The sequence below is a fragment of the Cucurbita moschata genome, unplaced genomic scaffold, assembly GCF_002738365.1.
Source record: "Cucurbita moschata cultivar Rifu unplaced genomic scaffold, Cmos_1.0 Cmo_Scf00009, whole genome shotgun sequence".
Lineage (NCBI taxonomy): Eukaryota > Viridiplantae > Streptophyta > Magnoliopsida > Cucurbitales > Cucurbitaceae > Cucurbita > Cucurbita moschata.
In genome coordinates, this window is record NW_019268525.1 from 1,342,304 (window position 1) to 1,359,596 (window position 17,293).

The window sequence follows — 17,293 nt, forward strand, 5'->3', positions numbered from 1 at the left end:
AAACTTGAATTACCTCAAAATGTACTATAGTGGGATGCAACTAGTTGTCAAATTCTCTCTGCCCGAAAAGTTACATGCTATCTAAGTCGTGAAGTAATGGCAAGTTGGAATACATAGTTTTACAATGTAACATTGAGAGCTGACTAAATAAAACCAGACATCTCAATCTTAAAATCTGTTTCCAATGTTACAAACTTGTAAGCACCAACCATAAAGAGCATAGCTCCACTCCCAAGCAAATGTTGAAAACATGTAAGCAAACATGAGCGATGTAAACCTTATAAATTGGCCAATATGCATGTGAAAATCAATAGCTTAGAAAGAATTTCAACTTTACACCAATTCTAAATTCTCATAGAGTGTCTATTTCACCTCATAATTACTTGAATTGATAACACCAACAAAAAAGAAAGCATAAAATCAACCATACATTCTGCTGCAAGGTTAATTCAGAAGGGGGTTTCGTTATAACTTACAGCTAACAGTGGAAACTCTTCTTATATGTAAATTACTGCCCCCCGCCGCCGCCGCCTTGCTCCTCCAATTTCTGCACGTAGGCCTTTAAAACCATCAGCACGTCCCTTGCCGGGGCCTGTAATGTTCCGACCAAGCTCGATGCCGGACCCTTCAACAGACCCAACATTTTGGCATAAACCTCCGCTCTCGACGGCATTGTCTCTAACGTCTTGAAATCATCCGGCCCGTAATATTTCCCCTCGAAAACCGCACCGGTGAAATCATTATCCTCGAGCTTTTTCTCCTTCTGGAAATCCCTGTAGGGCTTAATTGCGGCAGGAATTTCCTCGGAGTGGACAAATAGCCAAACATTCATGCCCTTCATGCAGGGCTTTAGGGCTTCCCAAGTAGTCCCTTCAATAGCTTTAAGAACAAGCGTGTTTTTGGCGACAATAAGTTTCGAGGTTTCAGGGAGAGATCGACGAAGTTCTTGAAATTGCTTGACGGTGAAGCCTTTGTACTTGATTCCGGCTAATAGATAGCATTTATCGAGCTGCTCCTTGACTGTTTCGACAGTTTCTTCTTTCTTGGTGCGAGAAATAGCGCCGGCGACCTTGAGACAGCGATAATGGCGGCCTTGATTGGTGGAATGGCGGAGGGGAGAGAAGGATAATGGGTTTGTGGGTCGATTTAGGGTTAAAATTTGAGAAGAAGAAGGGGTTTTGAATGAGGGAAAGCTTAGAAGAGAGGCTTCCATGGCGGAATTTCACCGTTTTGTGGAAGAAGAGAGGACAGTGTGCAGTTTGGGGCTTATCTTATCACTGGTTCCGTTTGAAGACGATGGCGGGGAGAGATATGGAAATTCGATCCCTGCGCTCTTTTTTTATTTTTTATTTTATTTTTATTATTATTTTAATTAATAACATTAATATATTCCCCCAAACAAATTATATTTTGGGTTAAATATTCGTTAAATTACTATTTTAGTTTTAGATTATTTTTCCACTGGGTAAATATAATTATGGAATTGATAAGTATTTAATTTATATAAAAGTTATTTTCTAATTCACTTTAATTTTAAAATTATATTGGGCCTCGTACCAAGAACGGCCCAAATATGAAACTAAGCCCAAAGTCCAGTTCTAAAGGCCCACAGTTGTTGGGCCCTTGTTCGGTCGGTCCAATTTAAAGCTAAGAACCACCGGTGAGTTGAGGACAAGATCGTCATTTAATCATAGCAAAGCGAAATCTGTCTTCCGCATCCATCCTCTCTTCTCCAGGTTGTAGAGGAACGGCTCTGATAAATCTGTTCGTACAAACCCTAATTATCCGAACGTCGTCTGTAATTAAACAAAATTTCTGCTTCTCGATATCTATTTATCTTCGATTTTCGTTGTGTTTTTGGCTTCCGATCGACTTTGAATGCGAAATAAGCATGCCGCCGAAGCAAGCGAAGGCCGACTTAGCGAAGAAGCAGAAGATCGTTGAGGACAAGACATTTGGTCTGAAGAACAAGAATAAGAGCAAAAACGTTCAGAAATATGTTCAGAATCTCAAGCAAGCTGTCCAGCCAAAAGTCGACCCAAAAGTAGCTGCCAAGGTCCGGGTTTCTGCTTCATTTTTGACGAACTTTAGTCTTTCGGTCAATCATGGGAAAGTTATGAATTAATGATGAATTTGATTTTTTGTGGGAACGAGAAGAAGCTGATTATTATTATTTTTTTATGGTATTGAGCAGAAAAAGAAGGAGGAAGAAAAAGCGAAAGAGAAGGAGTTGAATGACCTGTTTAAGATTGCCGTTAGTCAGCCAAAAGTACCCGTTGGTATGTGCATTTTATTACATTTCGTCTTTGGTTTTAGTTGGGTTTTGTTGTTTGTTTCGAAGCCTTCGCATTGAACTGATGTGATAATTGGTAATTTGGTTAGGTGTTGATCCCAAGTCCATAGTTTGTGAGTATTTTAAAGTGGGGCAATGTACGAAAGGTTTTAAATGCAAGTTTTCTCATGATTTGAATGTCCAGAGGAAGGGTGAAAAGATTGATATTTATAGCGATAAGCGTGATGAAGGTGAGTGACTAACGTTTTTGTTTTCTCAAAATCACCAAGTTTTCATTTCATAGCTTCTTTTGATTACTATTTGATTAAAATTCTTCACGGCCAATGGTTTTCCTTAGAAACGATGGAGGATTGGGATCAAGAGACATTGGAGAAGGTCGTCGAATCAAAGAAGAACGAGTATAAACTCAATAAACCAACAGAGATTGTATGTTTCTCATGTCCCCTTTGTAGCTTTCTTACGTTAAATTGAAATATCTAAGTTTGTTCGTTCTGACACCTTAACTCTAATATGCAATCCCTTCTTTAGATCATAACATTATTACACCCTTCTGGGTGGTAAAAGTATCACACCGTTTGTTGAAAAGGCTTATGCCGTCATGAGAATGCATTGAAGTTTTTACCCCTTGTGAATTGACTAGAAGAAATATGAACTTGTTGTATTCTTAAAAAACTTTGAAGTTCACTTGAGTATTTGGCTATATTCATTGCCTTCACATTTTATTTTCGTGCTTACACCTCGCTTCTTCAAGGCATTGCATTGAGCCGTGTTTATGTATTAGCTAGAACCTAATACATTTCCTTGTGGCTATATTTTCGGGCATCTAATCTCCCATGAATTAGAAGTTAAGGGGATTTAAGAATTGGGTGTGTGCCTGTTTAATGTATGCATGCACTGGGATTTTTCATCAACTTATAATTTGAAGGTTTAAGGATTGGTCCGGGAAGAACTGTCCTTGATGTGCTTCTTACTGTAGAAGTCAAGCTTGCTGGTCAATAGAAAAAGACTCATAATTGGTAATTCTTAATTTTAGAATTATTATTTATGAACTTCTGTTTTCAACACATAGATCATGTTCCACTCTTCAGTAACTGATTTATGTCGATTATCTTGGATTGGCATGCGATCTTCTGGAAAACTGAATATTTCTTGCTATAGTTGGTCCAAAGTTGATATAATGTTTATTATCCTATTTTAACTATCTGTTTGAAATGAATAATATACAGGTCTGCAAGTATTTTCTGGAGGCAGTAGAAAAGAAGCAGTATGGCTGGTTCTGGGTGTGTCCTAATGGTGGAAAAGATTGCCACTATAGACATGCTCTTCCTCCAGGATATATTTTAAAGTCACAAATGAAGGAACTGCTCGAAGAGGAGAGTCAAAAGATTGCCATAGAGGAAGAGATTGAGAATGAGGTGAGGATGATTCAAATTCATTGTTTATGGTCCTTATGGTTTTGATTTTCCTTTTGGTGTTTAAACCAAATAAAGAAAATGCTTTAAAAAAAAATTAAAATGCTTGAAAAAATTTACCGGCTTTAGCCTCAATTCCCATCTTCTTACCTTCTCCTTTTACTATGTTTATTTGCTTATTCCAGCGTGCAAAAGTTAAAACCACTACTCCCATTACTCCGGAGCTTTTCTTTCAATGGAAGAAGAAAAAGATGGATGAAAGAGATGCTGGTTTGGCTGCACAACAAGCAGAGAGAGCTAAGAATGATCGCATGAGGTTTCTACATTACTCATATAGTTAATTTTACTTGTAAAGGTAATTAATAGTCATATAAGTTCCATTTTGTTCTTCAGTGGTCGGGAGTTGTTTCTTGCAAATGCAAGCTTGTTTGTGGATGACGCTGAGGCGTATGAAAAATATCAGCGAGAAGAACCTGAAGCTGACGACGAACAAAAGGTAATTCTATGTGTGAAATTCGTACACAGATTGCTTGTTGCTTCAGTCATTTGCGATTCTGGTTCATGAGTTATGCCGAACAGTTTGTTCATGGCCGTGTCCTTAGTTTACATCATTACCTTGCCAGTCAAATTTCCTTCCATGCTGTCTAGTTAATGAGTTTTCTATCCCTTTATGCCCTCTATTTTTCTTTTCTTTCTGTAGTGTCTTCCCCTCCTCACTCTCTGGTTCAACAAGAATGTTATTGATCCAAAAAGGAATAAGAAAAGGAGTACAAGTAATTCTAGTCCACTAAGAGACAAGAGGGATGACTGAACGGCTCTCTAGTTGTTTAATATTAAATAGTGAAATTACAAGAAAACCTTTTTGAGGTTTCACTACTTTGAGGCTTAAAACTAGTTAAAATCCTAACTCTAACCCATACGGATTGAATAATTCTCTTTTCTCCCCCAAAGATAGACACCATCATATAGCTGTGTAAGCCCATTCATATAAAGGCTTCAACTTGGTTAATTGAACAGACTATATCAGTAGAATTCGCCGGATCCCACCATTTGAAGTTACAAAAATTGTAGAATATCCATAATCTATCAGAAGAAGGGGAGTAGCACAAGTGGTGTGTTTGGTTTTCATTATATTTGTTGCAAAGAGCTCACCAGCTTGGGAAATGATTTGAACAGTGGTTGTTCTCCTAGCAATGGTCCACCGAGTATTTAACTTTCTACAAATTGCTGATAAAACAAAGACTTTCACCTTCTTAGGAGCTTTGAAGTTCCATAGTTCATTGGAGAATGATCTTGTAATAACCTCCAACTGCTTGGCAAGGCAGTCAAACAAAATCTTACTAGTGAAAGTCCTTGGTTTATCTAATTACGGCTATTCTAACACACAAAAATCAATCTGTCGGTGAGGCTGGATCATCTCCACCTTTCTATGGATGAGGTTCCTCCTGAAATATTTTTCTAATATCTGCAAGTGTATTGGGTCAATTATGTGCACTTCGACTAATCTTACGGAACAACTGCATTGCCTAGAAAATTTATAGGATTTTAAATCCTAGGAAGTAGTCACCATGATTTCTCTTGGCCATAACAAGCACTAGGCCTTGAATAGGAGATCTCAATTCTCAACCTCCAACCTCCATCTTCCAATCCAAGTGCGCTATCAATGATTGTACTTGTTAATTGGAAGTATGACAATCTACTCTATCCTCCCATTCTAATGAAATCTCTTAATCGTCCATCAATCTTATCAACCTTCGACAGAATCGTGAAGATGTGAGAGATGGTGAATTTGTAAAGCTTTCGAGTTCGAAGGTGTGCATGATTGATATAGCTTCTTTCAAAAGAATGCCTTCATTGATCTTTGTAGCTTCTCTGCCATTCTTCCCAAGATCTGATACCTAAAACTTATGAGACAGTAGGATTTCTTCGATGAGAAGACAATTATGCGGACACCCTTGCCCCACCTTGGATCTTCATTGATTACAAAATTGGTCCTAGATAGATAGCAGTTAGAGAAAGGAACTCTGTCCATAAAGCAACACTTGAAGCTTCGATATACCAATCAAAGCTTTGTAGACGTTCCTTCTCAAGACTTTTCGTGTCTTTTGCATCTCAATCACTGTGAAAATCATTTGAGAGGGCAAACCGTTGGAAAACGAAGCCTGCACTCAAGGCTATTGTTAGCACCAAACAAGTCCCCCCTTGGCCTTCCATTTAATGGTGGATAGATCTGGTAGGAGCATTCCCAATTAGCGGTTGGGCAAAAGCAGCATTCAATTATGGACTTAAGATTAAAAGTTTTATCATTTAAGAATAGTTATGAAGTCTAGGCATTCTACTTTTGGGGCATTAAGCTTCAAATATTCTTGTATCCTTTTTTTTACCACGTGCAATTTCAGGCCGAGGATAATTCAACGGGTAGACCCACTACCTCAACAAGTGCTGTGGATGATTCTGAGGATGTTCTCTTGGATGATGACGACGACGACGACGAACTAGATCTTGACGAGCTAAACGAGCTCGAAGCAAGTTTGTCTAGAACGTCAATTCAGATCCGGGAGCCAGGTATTGAGCCCTCTTGAGACATTTGTTCATTACTGCGGAGTATGTGTTTGTAATTTGGTAAAGAATTGAAGAACATAATGGATTTGAGTTTATGTTCTCTTATTTAGAAGTGGAATGACTCCAATGGTTGCCATATAACATATTCAAATTTTGACTCCCTGTTCTTCTGTTTGCCCCTTTAGCCTCAGTGTAAACAAGCTATTACTGGTTTGCAATAATTTCGACTCTACTTATAATTGTGCTCGTTCTTTCACCATTTCGTTATCGTAAAAATTTAATCTCATGATGTTTGCAAGACTAACCAATTACAAAAGAATTACTGTGAAGTGTACAAGTCACGTTTTAATATAGTTCGATAAAACCATGGTTATCGTGCTCGGGATTACGGGCTCATGTTTAGGCTCACTTGATTCTCATTGGGCTAAAAATACCCATTTATTCGTCATTTATATACAAAAACAGCTCATAATATAAAACACAGCCACAATAAAATAATTAAACTCTCAATTTTATTATTATTTATTCAAAATTCTAACTCCCAATAGATTTTAAATCCACATTTTATTTTTTTTGTTCTTTATTTATCAATAATTTATCTCGTTTGGTGCTAAAAAATCTCAAATATTATTGTTATTATTATCACCTTTTCTTATTATTTAAAATTAATAACACGTGTTTTCGTACACGCTAGAATGATTGGTGGGTCCTTATGGGAATATAATACGACGAGGCAGGATGGTCCAATGGTTCATCATTCAGACAGCCGTACACGTGTACGGCATGGACGAGACCAACGGAAGGTGAAAACGAAACGGGATGGCATTTTGGTAATATAGTGGAGGAGAAAGGATAAAATTGATAATTATAGACATGAAAGGAGAGGAAGAGGCCACGTCATCGGATTAAGGGAGAGTTGAAAACCTCGTACTTTTTTCGCCACAAAACCCTTTTTTTTCTTAATTTTTGTTCTTTTTTTTAATTTTAAAAAAAAATTCTTAATCAAGTTGTCTGTGTTTTTTTTTTTCTTTTTTTTTTTTTTTTTTTTGGAGTTATGTCCAATTATTGAAAATTGTCTTGTACCCCACCTGCCTCGAATTGATGCCTCTTTTTTTCATTTTATTTAATATATTTTATGATATTTTGTTTTTATATATTAAGTAAATAAAAATAATAATTTATTTTTAATTCCACGTGGTTTCATGTTAGTAGATTGGATTTATGTGTTTAAAGCAGACTTAGCCATTTTTTCTGGGAATAATTTCGTCCATCTAATCGGATATAAATCAGAGTGATAATGACTCTTTAAATAGTTTTTCCACTCATTCATCATTGTAGAATTTTGAAAATTCTTTTGTTTTAAGTCGGAATGTAATATTTCAGTGCCCTCCAACAATTTTAACAAAATAATCCGCTATTTCATTCTTCATAAAAATTGATATAATGGGTACTTCAACAAAAAAAGAGTGACCTCTTTTCAAACCGAGAATAAGAAGGGAAGGTAAAAAAGAGTTAACAACCGGCACAATAGAGAGTGGGAGGTAGGTGGACGATATGCCTAAATCAGATACAGCAAGTTCAGTCTTATTACGCATATTAGAGAGGAGGGAGAAGTCGAGCCTAAGCGCCTATGGCACGAAAAGGTTCATTTTTTTTTTTTAATGTTTAAAGTAAATGTGTTCATCAAGGTCGTAATTCGGCATAACCCTTCCTAATTGGGATAGAGAATTCTCTTTTATTTCTATTAAATGTGAATTTAACCAAATCAAACTAATTCTATTAAAATTATCTTCTAGACAAAATTACATAAATTTAAATATTTAATTATATTAAATAAATTAGTCAAAGGATAAATAGGTAAAACTAAGTACGGTACTTAATTTCAAATCTTGCCGTACCTTAAAACATGTCTTTTGACTTTAAGATAATCATATGTCAATTTATTAATACAATTTTTATTATTTAAATATTTTAGGGGAAAAAATACCCAATCATTCCTTACTTTTAGAAACTTCCTTTTTTAGTTGAAATGTAAATAATTAAAATTATATTAATCAATACAAAATCAACGAGGATGGTGTAAATTGACTTTTAAATCATTTATTTGAGAAAAATATACCTTAAAACTAAGTCTTATATGGGAAAAAATAAAATAAAATAAAGGGCATTATGGGAAGAATGCTGTGGATTTTTATAAATTATTTTATTTTGTTTTTTCAGTAAAGTCGTATTCATCCAGATGTCAATGAATAAATAAATGTATTGTTATTTTCTATTAGTAATTTTATTTTAATTTTTAATTATGTATTTTTTTTTAAATCAATTTCAACCACTTATTTGTCAAATATCTCAACTGGGCAATAAAAATATCTATCCTAGAAAACTAATTTTATATAAAAATAAATAAATAAATCCTAATATTTAATTCCTTTTTTTTTTAATATGGCTTATTTACTTTTTCTTTTTTTTGTAAATAATTGAAATTTTAAGAAATAAAAATATAATATTTTATATAGAGATTTAAAATTAAAATAGAAAATTATAAATATAGCTTTGAAAAATAAAATAACATGGCAAGTAGTATGCATGATATACTTACTTTTTAAAAATATTGGGATTTGTTTAATTTATTATTAGCACTTAATTATTAGTAATTAAAGGTGCAGTGATTTAAGCAGTGACGATAATTGCATCTATATGACGCGCGCGCGTGATTCACGCATTCAATCGCGTTACCAAATTCGCAATTAATAATAAACATTATCCAATGACAAGTCTCCACGTGGCGAGTTTTGATTTGTTGGTTGTAATTCGACATTGATTTCCGATCAGTTTGAAATATTTTAATTGCAAAGATCCTTTAATTAAAAGAAAATTAAAACTATTATTTTCATAAGATCCTCCTTTTTCAATTAATTTACCACTAAATTTTTAATTAATTTAATTTAATTATGTTTACGGAAATATTTCGGTAAAATTAACCCAAAAAAATTGTTTTTTTTTTTAATTTTATAATTTCTTCGGCATGGATTAACTAATTTGTCAACTTCTCCCTATAAATAGTTATATACTGTGAGCGTTGTTGTTACTCTCTTGCTTGCATATATAACATCTCTTTCAAAATCTCTCTCTGCTCTTGTTTTCTAAAACCTTATTCTTAAATGGATGCCAGAGACTCGAGCATATGTTGCTTGGCCGTAGGCAATGTAAGAACGAATTGGCTTAGCTCACTTGTCATTGGAAAGTGAGTGTCGCACAATCACAAGTCCGCTGCCACCAAGAGTGCAATTGTGACAAGATGATTTGAACTAACTACCTGAATCATCTCTACCATTAGAAGTCATTAATGGATTGATTATACGACAATTAGCAATCACATACCAACGAGGCGGTCCTTTGTATTGGCTGATTATATGAGTCGAGTAGCTAACTAAAGAAAATCGAGTCGAATACTAGCAATTTAACGAAGATTCAAAGGAATTAACGAAGAGAATTTATATTTTAAAAAGAAAGGTGGGATATTTTAGTTGTTGAACCATACAGACAAACAAAGGAATCGACAAACTTTATATAATTTCCTCCAAATGTTACATAATTGGTTGTCTTACAATTGGTCCACACAAAAAACACAATCAAAATAATTGGATGGTTGGAGGATTTTTTTTTGTTTGGACTCTCAAGTTCTTTCCATTTTTCGACCATTTTTTACTTCTTATTGGTCATTTTAACTCGTACATGCATCAATTGAGAGTGGACTTTTGATTTGAACTCTTCGTGCTTTTAAAGTGCGTATCGACATATTTAGGTGAATTATTGGAGATACAACGACTTTTTGTGATTGAGACCTATCACGTATAGATAATCATTATACATTCGATTGTTAGGTTAGTTTAGGCACGAGAATAACACAAACTAATATGAAAGTTTAAGGAAAAAAAAAAAAAAAAAAGCATATGTTTAACCTACAATGAAGCCCAATTTTAACATTCATTAACAATAGGTGCTCATGTGACTCGCGAACTCGATCCACCCAGACTATCAAACTCAAACCATAAAGATTGGGTTGGGTTGGGTTGGGTTAGATTTTTTTTCAATTTTGGTCGAGTTGAATTTATTGAAATTGAAAATATCATGGCGGTTCACGACTTGAAATTTTTTTTTTGTTTAGGGTTAACCCGGCTAACCCGATAATAAAGTTACAATCCAACCCTACCCTATTTTTAAAATTATTATGAATATTAAGACTATTTGACGTTTATAAACAATGTTAGAGACGGTTCATGGAGTTGTGAATCCAATTCAAAAATAAATGATTGAGTTATGAACCATATTCGGGTTGCTCAAATCACGGGTCTAACAATATATTTTAAAATTATATAGACTTTCTCCAGTTCTACTGGTTCTCAATACAAACTTGTACTACTAAACTTATTTTTGTGTACTTCATGTTTCTTCCTCTTTTAAATAATAATAAAATTGATTGATATTTTTTATTTCATTTTTATTAATTAATCAAATCAATTGACTTTTATTTATTATATAATAAAAACCCTTTTCTCGTAAATTCAAAAGTCTACATTCAACTAGCTTAAAATTCTAGGTTATCGACTCGGAATTAAATGCCTAACATGTCCTAAACATCTGTCGACAAAGAATTCCTTAAACTTTCTTATCCACTTGGCCTACCTATTCGTGACAACCCCACTCTAAAATAAAGTAAAAATTCCAAGTCTTTTTTCTCATAAAGATTGTAAAAAGTATGCACTCAAAATACATTCAATAACCCGTCCCACTATATTTAACGTGCATACTCGAAAGCTATTGCTCGTACTTTTTTTAAAAATAGCTACCATTTCTTTAAAATAAAATTTCTATTATAATAAATTTGGATAACTTAGAAAAAAAACAGTAATTTTATTATATTTTTGTTTAATTTGACTAATATAATTTTTTAAAAATAATAAAAAAAACAAAAATCCTAATTTTTTTTTCAACTCCATTAAATTAATTCCGTACTAATTCAAACCAGGAGAGATAAGTACGGCATTTAAGAAATAAATAATACCGTACTTGCTTAGAAAAACGTAAATTATTTATTTATTAATTTTTTAAAAGAGTTCAAATCTAAATTGATTTTGACTTTGTAATAAATACATTATTTCCCAAAAAAAAAACCCTTTCAATTTGATATTATTAAAATGTTTAATTTTAAGTAATTTTAAATATTTGTCATGAAGTGAACTTATATAATAAGCTGATTTAAATATCTTAATTTTTAATAGAATTTTTTAATAACATAAATACATAAGTCAAGCTAATCTTTATTAATAGTTATATTTTACGTCGATGAAAAATAATAAAATAAATAAATAAATAATTTAGGTTATGAAAGAACATGGAGAGGAATCAAATGCATGGTGGATACCAAATACAAGGGAATCCTATGCTTCTTTGATGGCCAATTTATTCGATTTGTGTTTTATTCATGGACCACTCGAATTTTCAATTATAAAAATTTAAAAGTCAAATTTTATTACATAATTATATATATATATATTTATTTATTTATTTATTTGTTTCATATTGGACTCTACATTTATGTTAATTTAATGGTTTAAGACATTATAATCATATATTAAACCAAGTGTTATGCATCATTTTATTTGTCGTTAGGGTAAGTTAAAAAATTATGTTAAATTATATTCGATAATTCATAGATTTCGGGCCAAAAAAATTAGAATAAATTTTTATCCATAGATTTCCGACCAAAAATTAAAATATTAAAATTAGTTTTTATTACTTCTATAAAAAAAATGGTTTTAAAAAATAGTATGAGAATCAAAATGATATAAGCAGTGACGCTAATTGTCACTTATAGGCGCTCGTGTAGATCACGCGACTTGACTCAACGCGCCTCAGTGCGCGTGGAATCTTGTTCTCTTTCAACAGTTTTCCCCACCTTATCGTGTTTCTCGTTCTTTGGGTAGTGACTTGCCACGCGGCTAGCTCTCATTGGCTAAGTCCAGCTGATTTTTATATATATATATTATTTATTTATTATTACTTCCCATCAAACCAATACTTTTTTTAATAGTTATTTAATTTTATTGTTTTTATGTTTAAAATTAAATTATGGAAATTGCAGTCTTGTATTGCGGCTATGAGTTGGAAGGCTTCACAATCAACATAATGGAATGAGATTCAAATCTTCATTTAAACGTTTATTAATGTAATTTAAATTATATTGTTTATATATTTAATTTTTTTTATAACTTATTTTAGTAAATCAACTTTCAATTTTTATTTTTATTTAATTTTTAAATCCCTTTTTAGATTTTTTTTAATTTTTATTTTAGATCATTGACTTTATAATTATTTACCTAACCTGTTGATATAGACATGAATTAGAGTATAAATAACGCTCGATTAATAAAAATATCTATAAATTTAGTAGTTTATCGAAAAAAATATTAATAAATTTTTTAATTTTTTAATAACTCTTAAAAATTAAACAAATACACTTGTCATTAGTTTTGGACGAGAATATAGTTAATATTTTATTTCAAAATTACCCTTAAACTTTTAATAGTACCTATAACTTTAAATAAATTCATTAATACCCAAAAATCCATGAATATTTTTAAACTACATATTCAAAAATTTGCGCATTATTATATACGTATTTATTTATTAAATATTTTATGTTTATAAAAATATATATTTTGTTTTTTTTTTCTTTATTTTAGAAAATTGAATTATATTAGTAAAAAATATTTACTTTTAATTAAAGGTAATTATTATTTTTTCAATTATTTATTCGCTTTTAACTAACTATTATTAATAGTTTTGTCGCTTTCCCAAATCACAGCGGCGTCTCGGAGGTTTTATCTCTCTCTCTCTCTCTACTAAAAATGTCAGAAAACCTCCTAATTTTACTGGGTGGGTCCCAATAGTCCGTCCTGTGAAACCGGCACGTGCACGTAGCGGGTTTTACGATCGTTGATTTTCATCATATAGCTTAGGATCCGTCGATTCTGGGCGTACGAAAGGAGGGTAAAACGAATTAACGTGTGAGTGAATGCAGAGAATTATTTTTATCTTCCTCTAAAGGTGAGAAAGTCACGTGCCGGATTATGTTGCGTGACTCATGTCTCTTCTCTCCCTCCAAAAGGCAAGCATCTTTTAATGCTTCGAGTTTAATTTGGAAGGTGAAATTACCGTTTTACCCTCATTGTCGAGACTACTTATCTCGAATTCGTTCTTAAACTTTCAAGTTCATTTATTTTCGTCACCCGACATTTTAATTAGAATTTGAAATTTAAAGGCTAAGACATGACTGGTCTGCACCCACTTTTTTCGACGTGAGCTACGTGGTGTTGTGTTACTACGTTAATTTTTATATTTGAAGACACGTCGGTTATCTAGTAAGCTGTTTATATTTGGACGAGAATGTTAGTTTAAGAATTAAATTAAAAAAATGAAGGGAGGTGATTGGTTGAGAGCAAAGGATATGCATTGGTTGGGTGTTGTTTGGATATGCATCTTGTCTTATCCCTTAAATGTATATCTAAATCTGTGGGCCAAACATAAGAGGTTTCAAGAAGCTTTCTTAATTTACTATGAAAGGGACAACATATGCACCCAAAAAAAATATTAAATACTTTCATGTATATCTTTCTTAATAATATTATTTGTTCACTATTCCAATTTTGTCCTCGAGTCAATGACGATATTATTGTTCTTTATGAGGATTTTTATGGCAAATTTGACATTTTTGAGTGGTCTAGATTCACTCTCCGACCGACTCGAGTAAGTCGTGAGAGTGACATCCCAACCCAATCTAACTCTACATTTTCGATTTAGGTTGAATTGAATTGAATTGTTAGGAGAATCAAAGATATGAAAACAGTGAGTCTAATACGTACAACCGACTCCAACTTATTCAATTATGATATTTATACTCTTTTTTATTTAAAAAAGGACGTCCATTACTCGACGATAAAGAAAACTTATATGAACGCACTGTTTTAAGTGTCTGTGATAGGAAAGATGTGACTTCCCTTATTGGTTTAGGTGACAAAGCTCGTAAAAATTTCATCATTTTATAATTTTTTTTAAAAACACGTTTAATCCAAGGTTTGGTCTCCTATAAGAAGTTAAATCACTGCTTTAACTCTTCAACCTTCAAAATTTAGTCCATTTTGTATTTAAGATCGAACTAAAAAAATTAATATTCTTTATAAAATATTTTTTTTATATAAATTGTTATCGTGAATATTAGATATAAAATTGAACGTTAAGAAATTTATAATTTAATTTATTATTTTGTTAATAATATGGGGTATTAAGGAGAGAGAAGGGAAGAGAGAGAAACCTTAATGGAGACAGGATGTCGAATCAGTGGTCACTGACACCCAAAAATGCACAAAGCAAGAAAACAAAGAAGAAAAAAAAAAAACAATCAATCATTGAATAAAAAGCTGGAGAATGTGATGCAATCTTGACCGTTCATTTTCCTTTTTCTTTTTCTTTTGAGAAACAAAACCCACATTGATTTGAAATTTGTGTCAGCCAACCACAAGGATCTATGCACATCCAATCCCACCCTCTCTTATCACAATCAAAATGCAAACCCTCAAATCACAGCCCTCCATTCTCAAATCAACGGCCATCATGCTCTCTCTCTCTCTCTATTATTTATAATTAAAAAAAAAAAAAAAAGACAAGAAAAGAAAGACCAATCTTGAAGAAGGTAGTGAAGGCCCACGTCATGCTTGTCGTCTTTTAGGAAATTTCCATTAATGGTTGGTTTGAGGTATAGTGGAATTGGATTTGATTGGACTCATAATGGGAAATTTTCCATTATCAAAATTGAACCATTTATGTCAATAATTTATCATTTAAAATGCATCGACTCGGTTTGATCTAACTCATAAACCGCCTACTTACAGTTGGTTGGCTAACAATGATTCACACAGACACGTAGAATAGTTAATTTTAAATATAAACATTATTAGAAAAAAATCTCATATTAAGATAAATGATAAGTGGTACAAGTTATACATTAATGTTGACTTTATTAAGTTATTGTTCAAATTAAATATTAAAATTTCTGGAAGCATATCGTAATATTTAAACATATCTTTTTTTTTCTTAATTTATTTTTAATATATTTAAAGGCTAGTTGTTGTATCGGGATTGTGAGTAATTTTAAAATAAAATATAGAATTAAGTATTTATTTAATTAATTTAAAGGCTAATTATCTGTTGTTATTAAATATTAAAATTATTACTGAATATTATTAACGAGGGTGGATAATAGAGATATAATAATAAAAAATTAATTAGTTGGAGGTTACTAGAAAAACCGCCGCTTAGTGGGAAGCCATATATTGCAGCTGTTTAGACGCGAGGAATCTGAGCCGTTGGATCCGTTGGTGGAGTTGAATATTCAACCGCCAGGACCAATCAAACGTGCCACGTAAGACGGTGGGCCATGTCGAAGAAAAACTCGTTTTTGGCGCTGTCAACGGTGTTGGCGGAGGATTTAAGATCAGCCTATGAGAGATCGCGGTCCTGGAGTAGTGGCTTGAGCTAATGAAAACTGGCCACGTAGACGTATGGAAAAATACGTGGAAAATATAATGGAGTAATTAAATTGAGTGATTATAATTCTTGTTGGGGTAGATGTCTGTCAGCTGGATTGGTCACCGACCAATGAAGTTGTGGAGTAATTGCGGCTAGGTGCGGGTGAGGGTGAGGGGACCGAGGTAGGAAACGTCGGAAGTTGCCTGATTAGGAAAATTTACTGTTTTTTTTTAAAATAAAAATGGAAAATTGAGATATTCTATTTTTCTTTCTAATTTTTTTTAAATATTTTCGTATAAGCTCTAGTGATTTGTGACATTACTTTAATCTTATTGAAAAAAAATTAAATACTAAAATAATTTTTATACAAAGTTAAAACAAATTAAAAAAAAAATCAAAGCTATGGAACGTATAGATCTGAGAACGGTGCCGTGTTTGGATTCATTACAATTAATAATATAAAAAAAATAGTGTATTTTTTAGGTATTTATTATTAATTTGAACATATTCTTTAAATTTAATGCCCAAAAGGTTGAAATGGGTTTCAAACTATTCCTAAAATTGGTTTAGATTTCAGAGTTTAAAGATTTGCTCTTACTTTATCGGGACCTGTTTCTCTCAGCTACTTCCTTTTCTGTTCTCTCTGATCAACTCAGCCATAGCCATAGAAGAAGCTTGAACAAGAACAGCCCACAAATTCAGAAAAGAAAAAGAAAAAAATCTCCTTTTTAATCTCTTTTCTAGAGATTTTCTTCACTGGGTTTTGTTTTTTGTGTTCAAAAAGTTGTGGGTTTGTGTTAATCTCGATAAAAATACTGTTTTTTGTTCTTATTTTTTCCAGTTCGATCTGTTTTGCTCTGTTTTTCTCTGTTTTGCTCTGTTTTTTTAAGATCGATCCAGAGGAATTACAGAGACGATGTTGAATCTTAACGATTTGATTATCAACTGCGATGAAACTTCGACGAATCGGACTGTAATGGAAGATTCTGAGACGTCGAATTCTTCTGTCGTGAATGCCGATGAGGTCTGCAACAGTAGAGATGAAGATTCCTCTGTTTTAATCTTCAATATTCTGAAAAGGGAAAATTCCGGCGGTGGTGGGGGTGGTGCGTCGCGGGAATTAGTGACTCAGGCGCTCTTTCCAGTGGCTGGAGGGTGGGGAGAAACTGGGTCTCCGGTTCCGAAGTCCCATTGGTTGAACCTGTCGTCGACTGGTGATTTCGGCGGCGAAGGCGTCGGTGGAGGAACTGCAGAGCTGAAAATTGTGCAGCAGAAACAGCAGCAGGTGAGGAAGAGCCGCCGTGGGCCGCGGTCCCGGAGTTCCCAGTACCGGGGAGTTACTTTTTACCGGCGCACAGGAAGATGGGAATCTCATATTTGGTAATAAAAAATTCTCAAATCTTGGTCTTTTTTTTTTTTTTTTTTTTTTTTTTATTCG

General features: G+C 33.0%; 3 protein-coding genes across 5 annotated transcripts in view; 2 read left to right on the top strand and 1 right to left on the bottom strand.

Moving 5' to 3' along the window:
• Positions 1-270: 270 nt before the first annotated feature.
• Positions 271-1,318, bottom strand: LOC111448014 (50S ribosomal protein L10, chloroplastic). Its single transcript, XM_023087451.1, has one exon. The coding sequence runs from the start codon at positions 1,211-1,213 to the stop codon at positions 509-511; it is 705 nt and encodes a 234-aa protein (XP_022943219.1). The 5' UTR covers positions 1,214-1,318; the 3' UTR covers positions 271-508.
• A 352-nt stretch (positions 1,319-1,670) lies between these two features.
• On the top strand, positions 1,671-6,499 carry LOC111447811 (zinc finger CCCH domain-containing protein 11-like). The gene is made up of 8 exons (XM_023087158.1): positions 1,671-2,056; positions 2,195-2,279; positions 2,383-2,523; positions 2,631-2,719; positions 3,520-3,708; positions 3,891-4,021; positions 4,099-4,201; positions 6,105-6,499. Exons 1-8 carry the CDS (start codon positions 1,892-1,894, stop codon positions 6,285-6,287), a joined length of 1,086 nt encoding a protein of 361 aa, XP_022942926.1. The 5' UTR covers positions 1,671-1,891; the 3' UTR covers positions 6,288-6,499.
• A 9,863-nt stretch (positions 6,500-16,362) lies between these two features.
• The window catches only part of LOC111447286 (ethylene-responsive transcription factor RAP2-7-like), a 3,547-nt gene continuing 2,616 nt past the window's right edge, over positions 16,363-17,293 (top strand). The window contains exon 1 of one of the 3 annotated variants that reach the window (XM_023086348.1): positions 16,363-17,235. In XM_023086348.1, the coding sequence (XP_022942116.1) occupies positions 16,772-17,235 (464 nt within the window). In that variant the 5' untranslated portion in view covers positions 16,363-16,771. The remainder of the gene's footprint in view (positions 17,236-17,293) is intronic. The other 2 variants (XM_023086347.1, XM_023086346.1) reach the window with 2 other exon arrangements.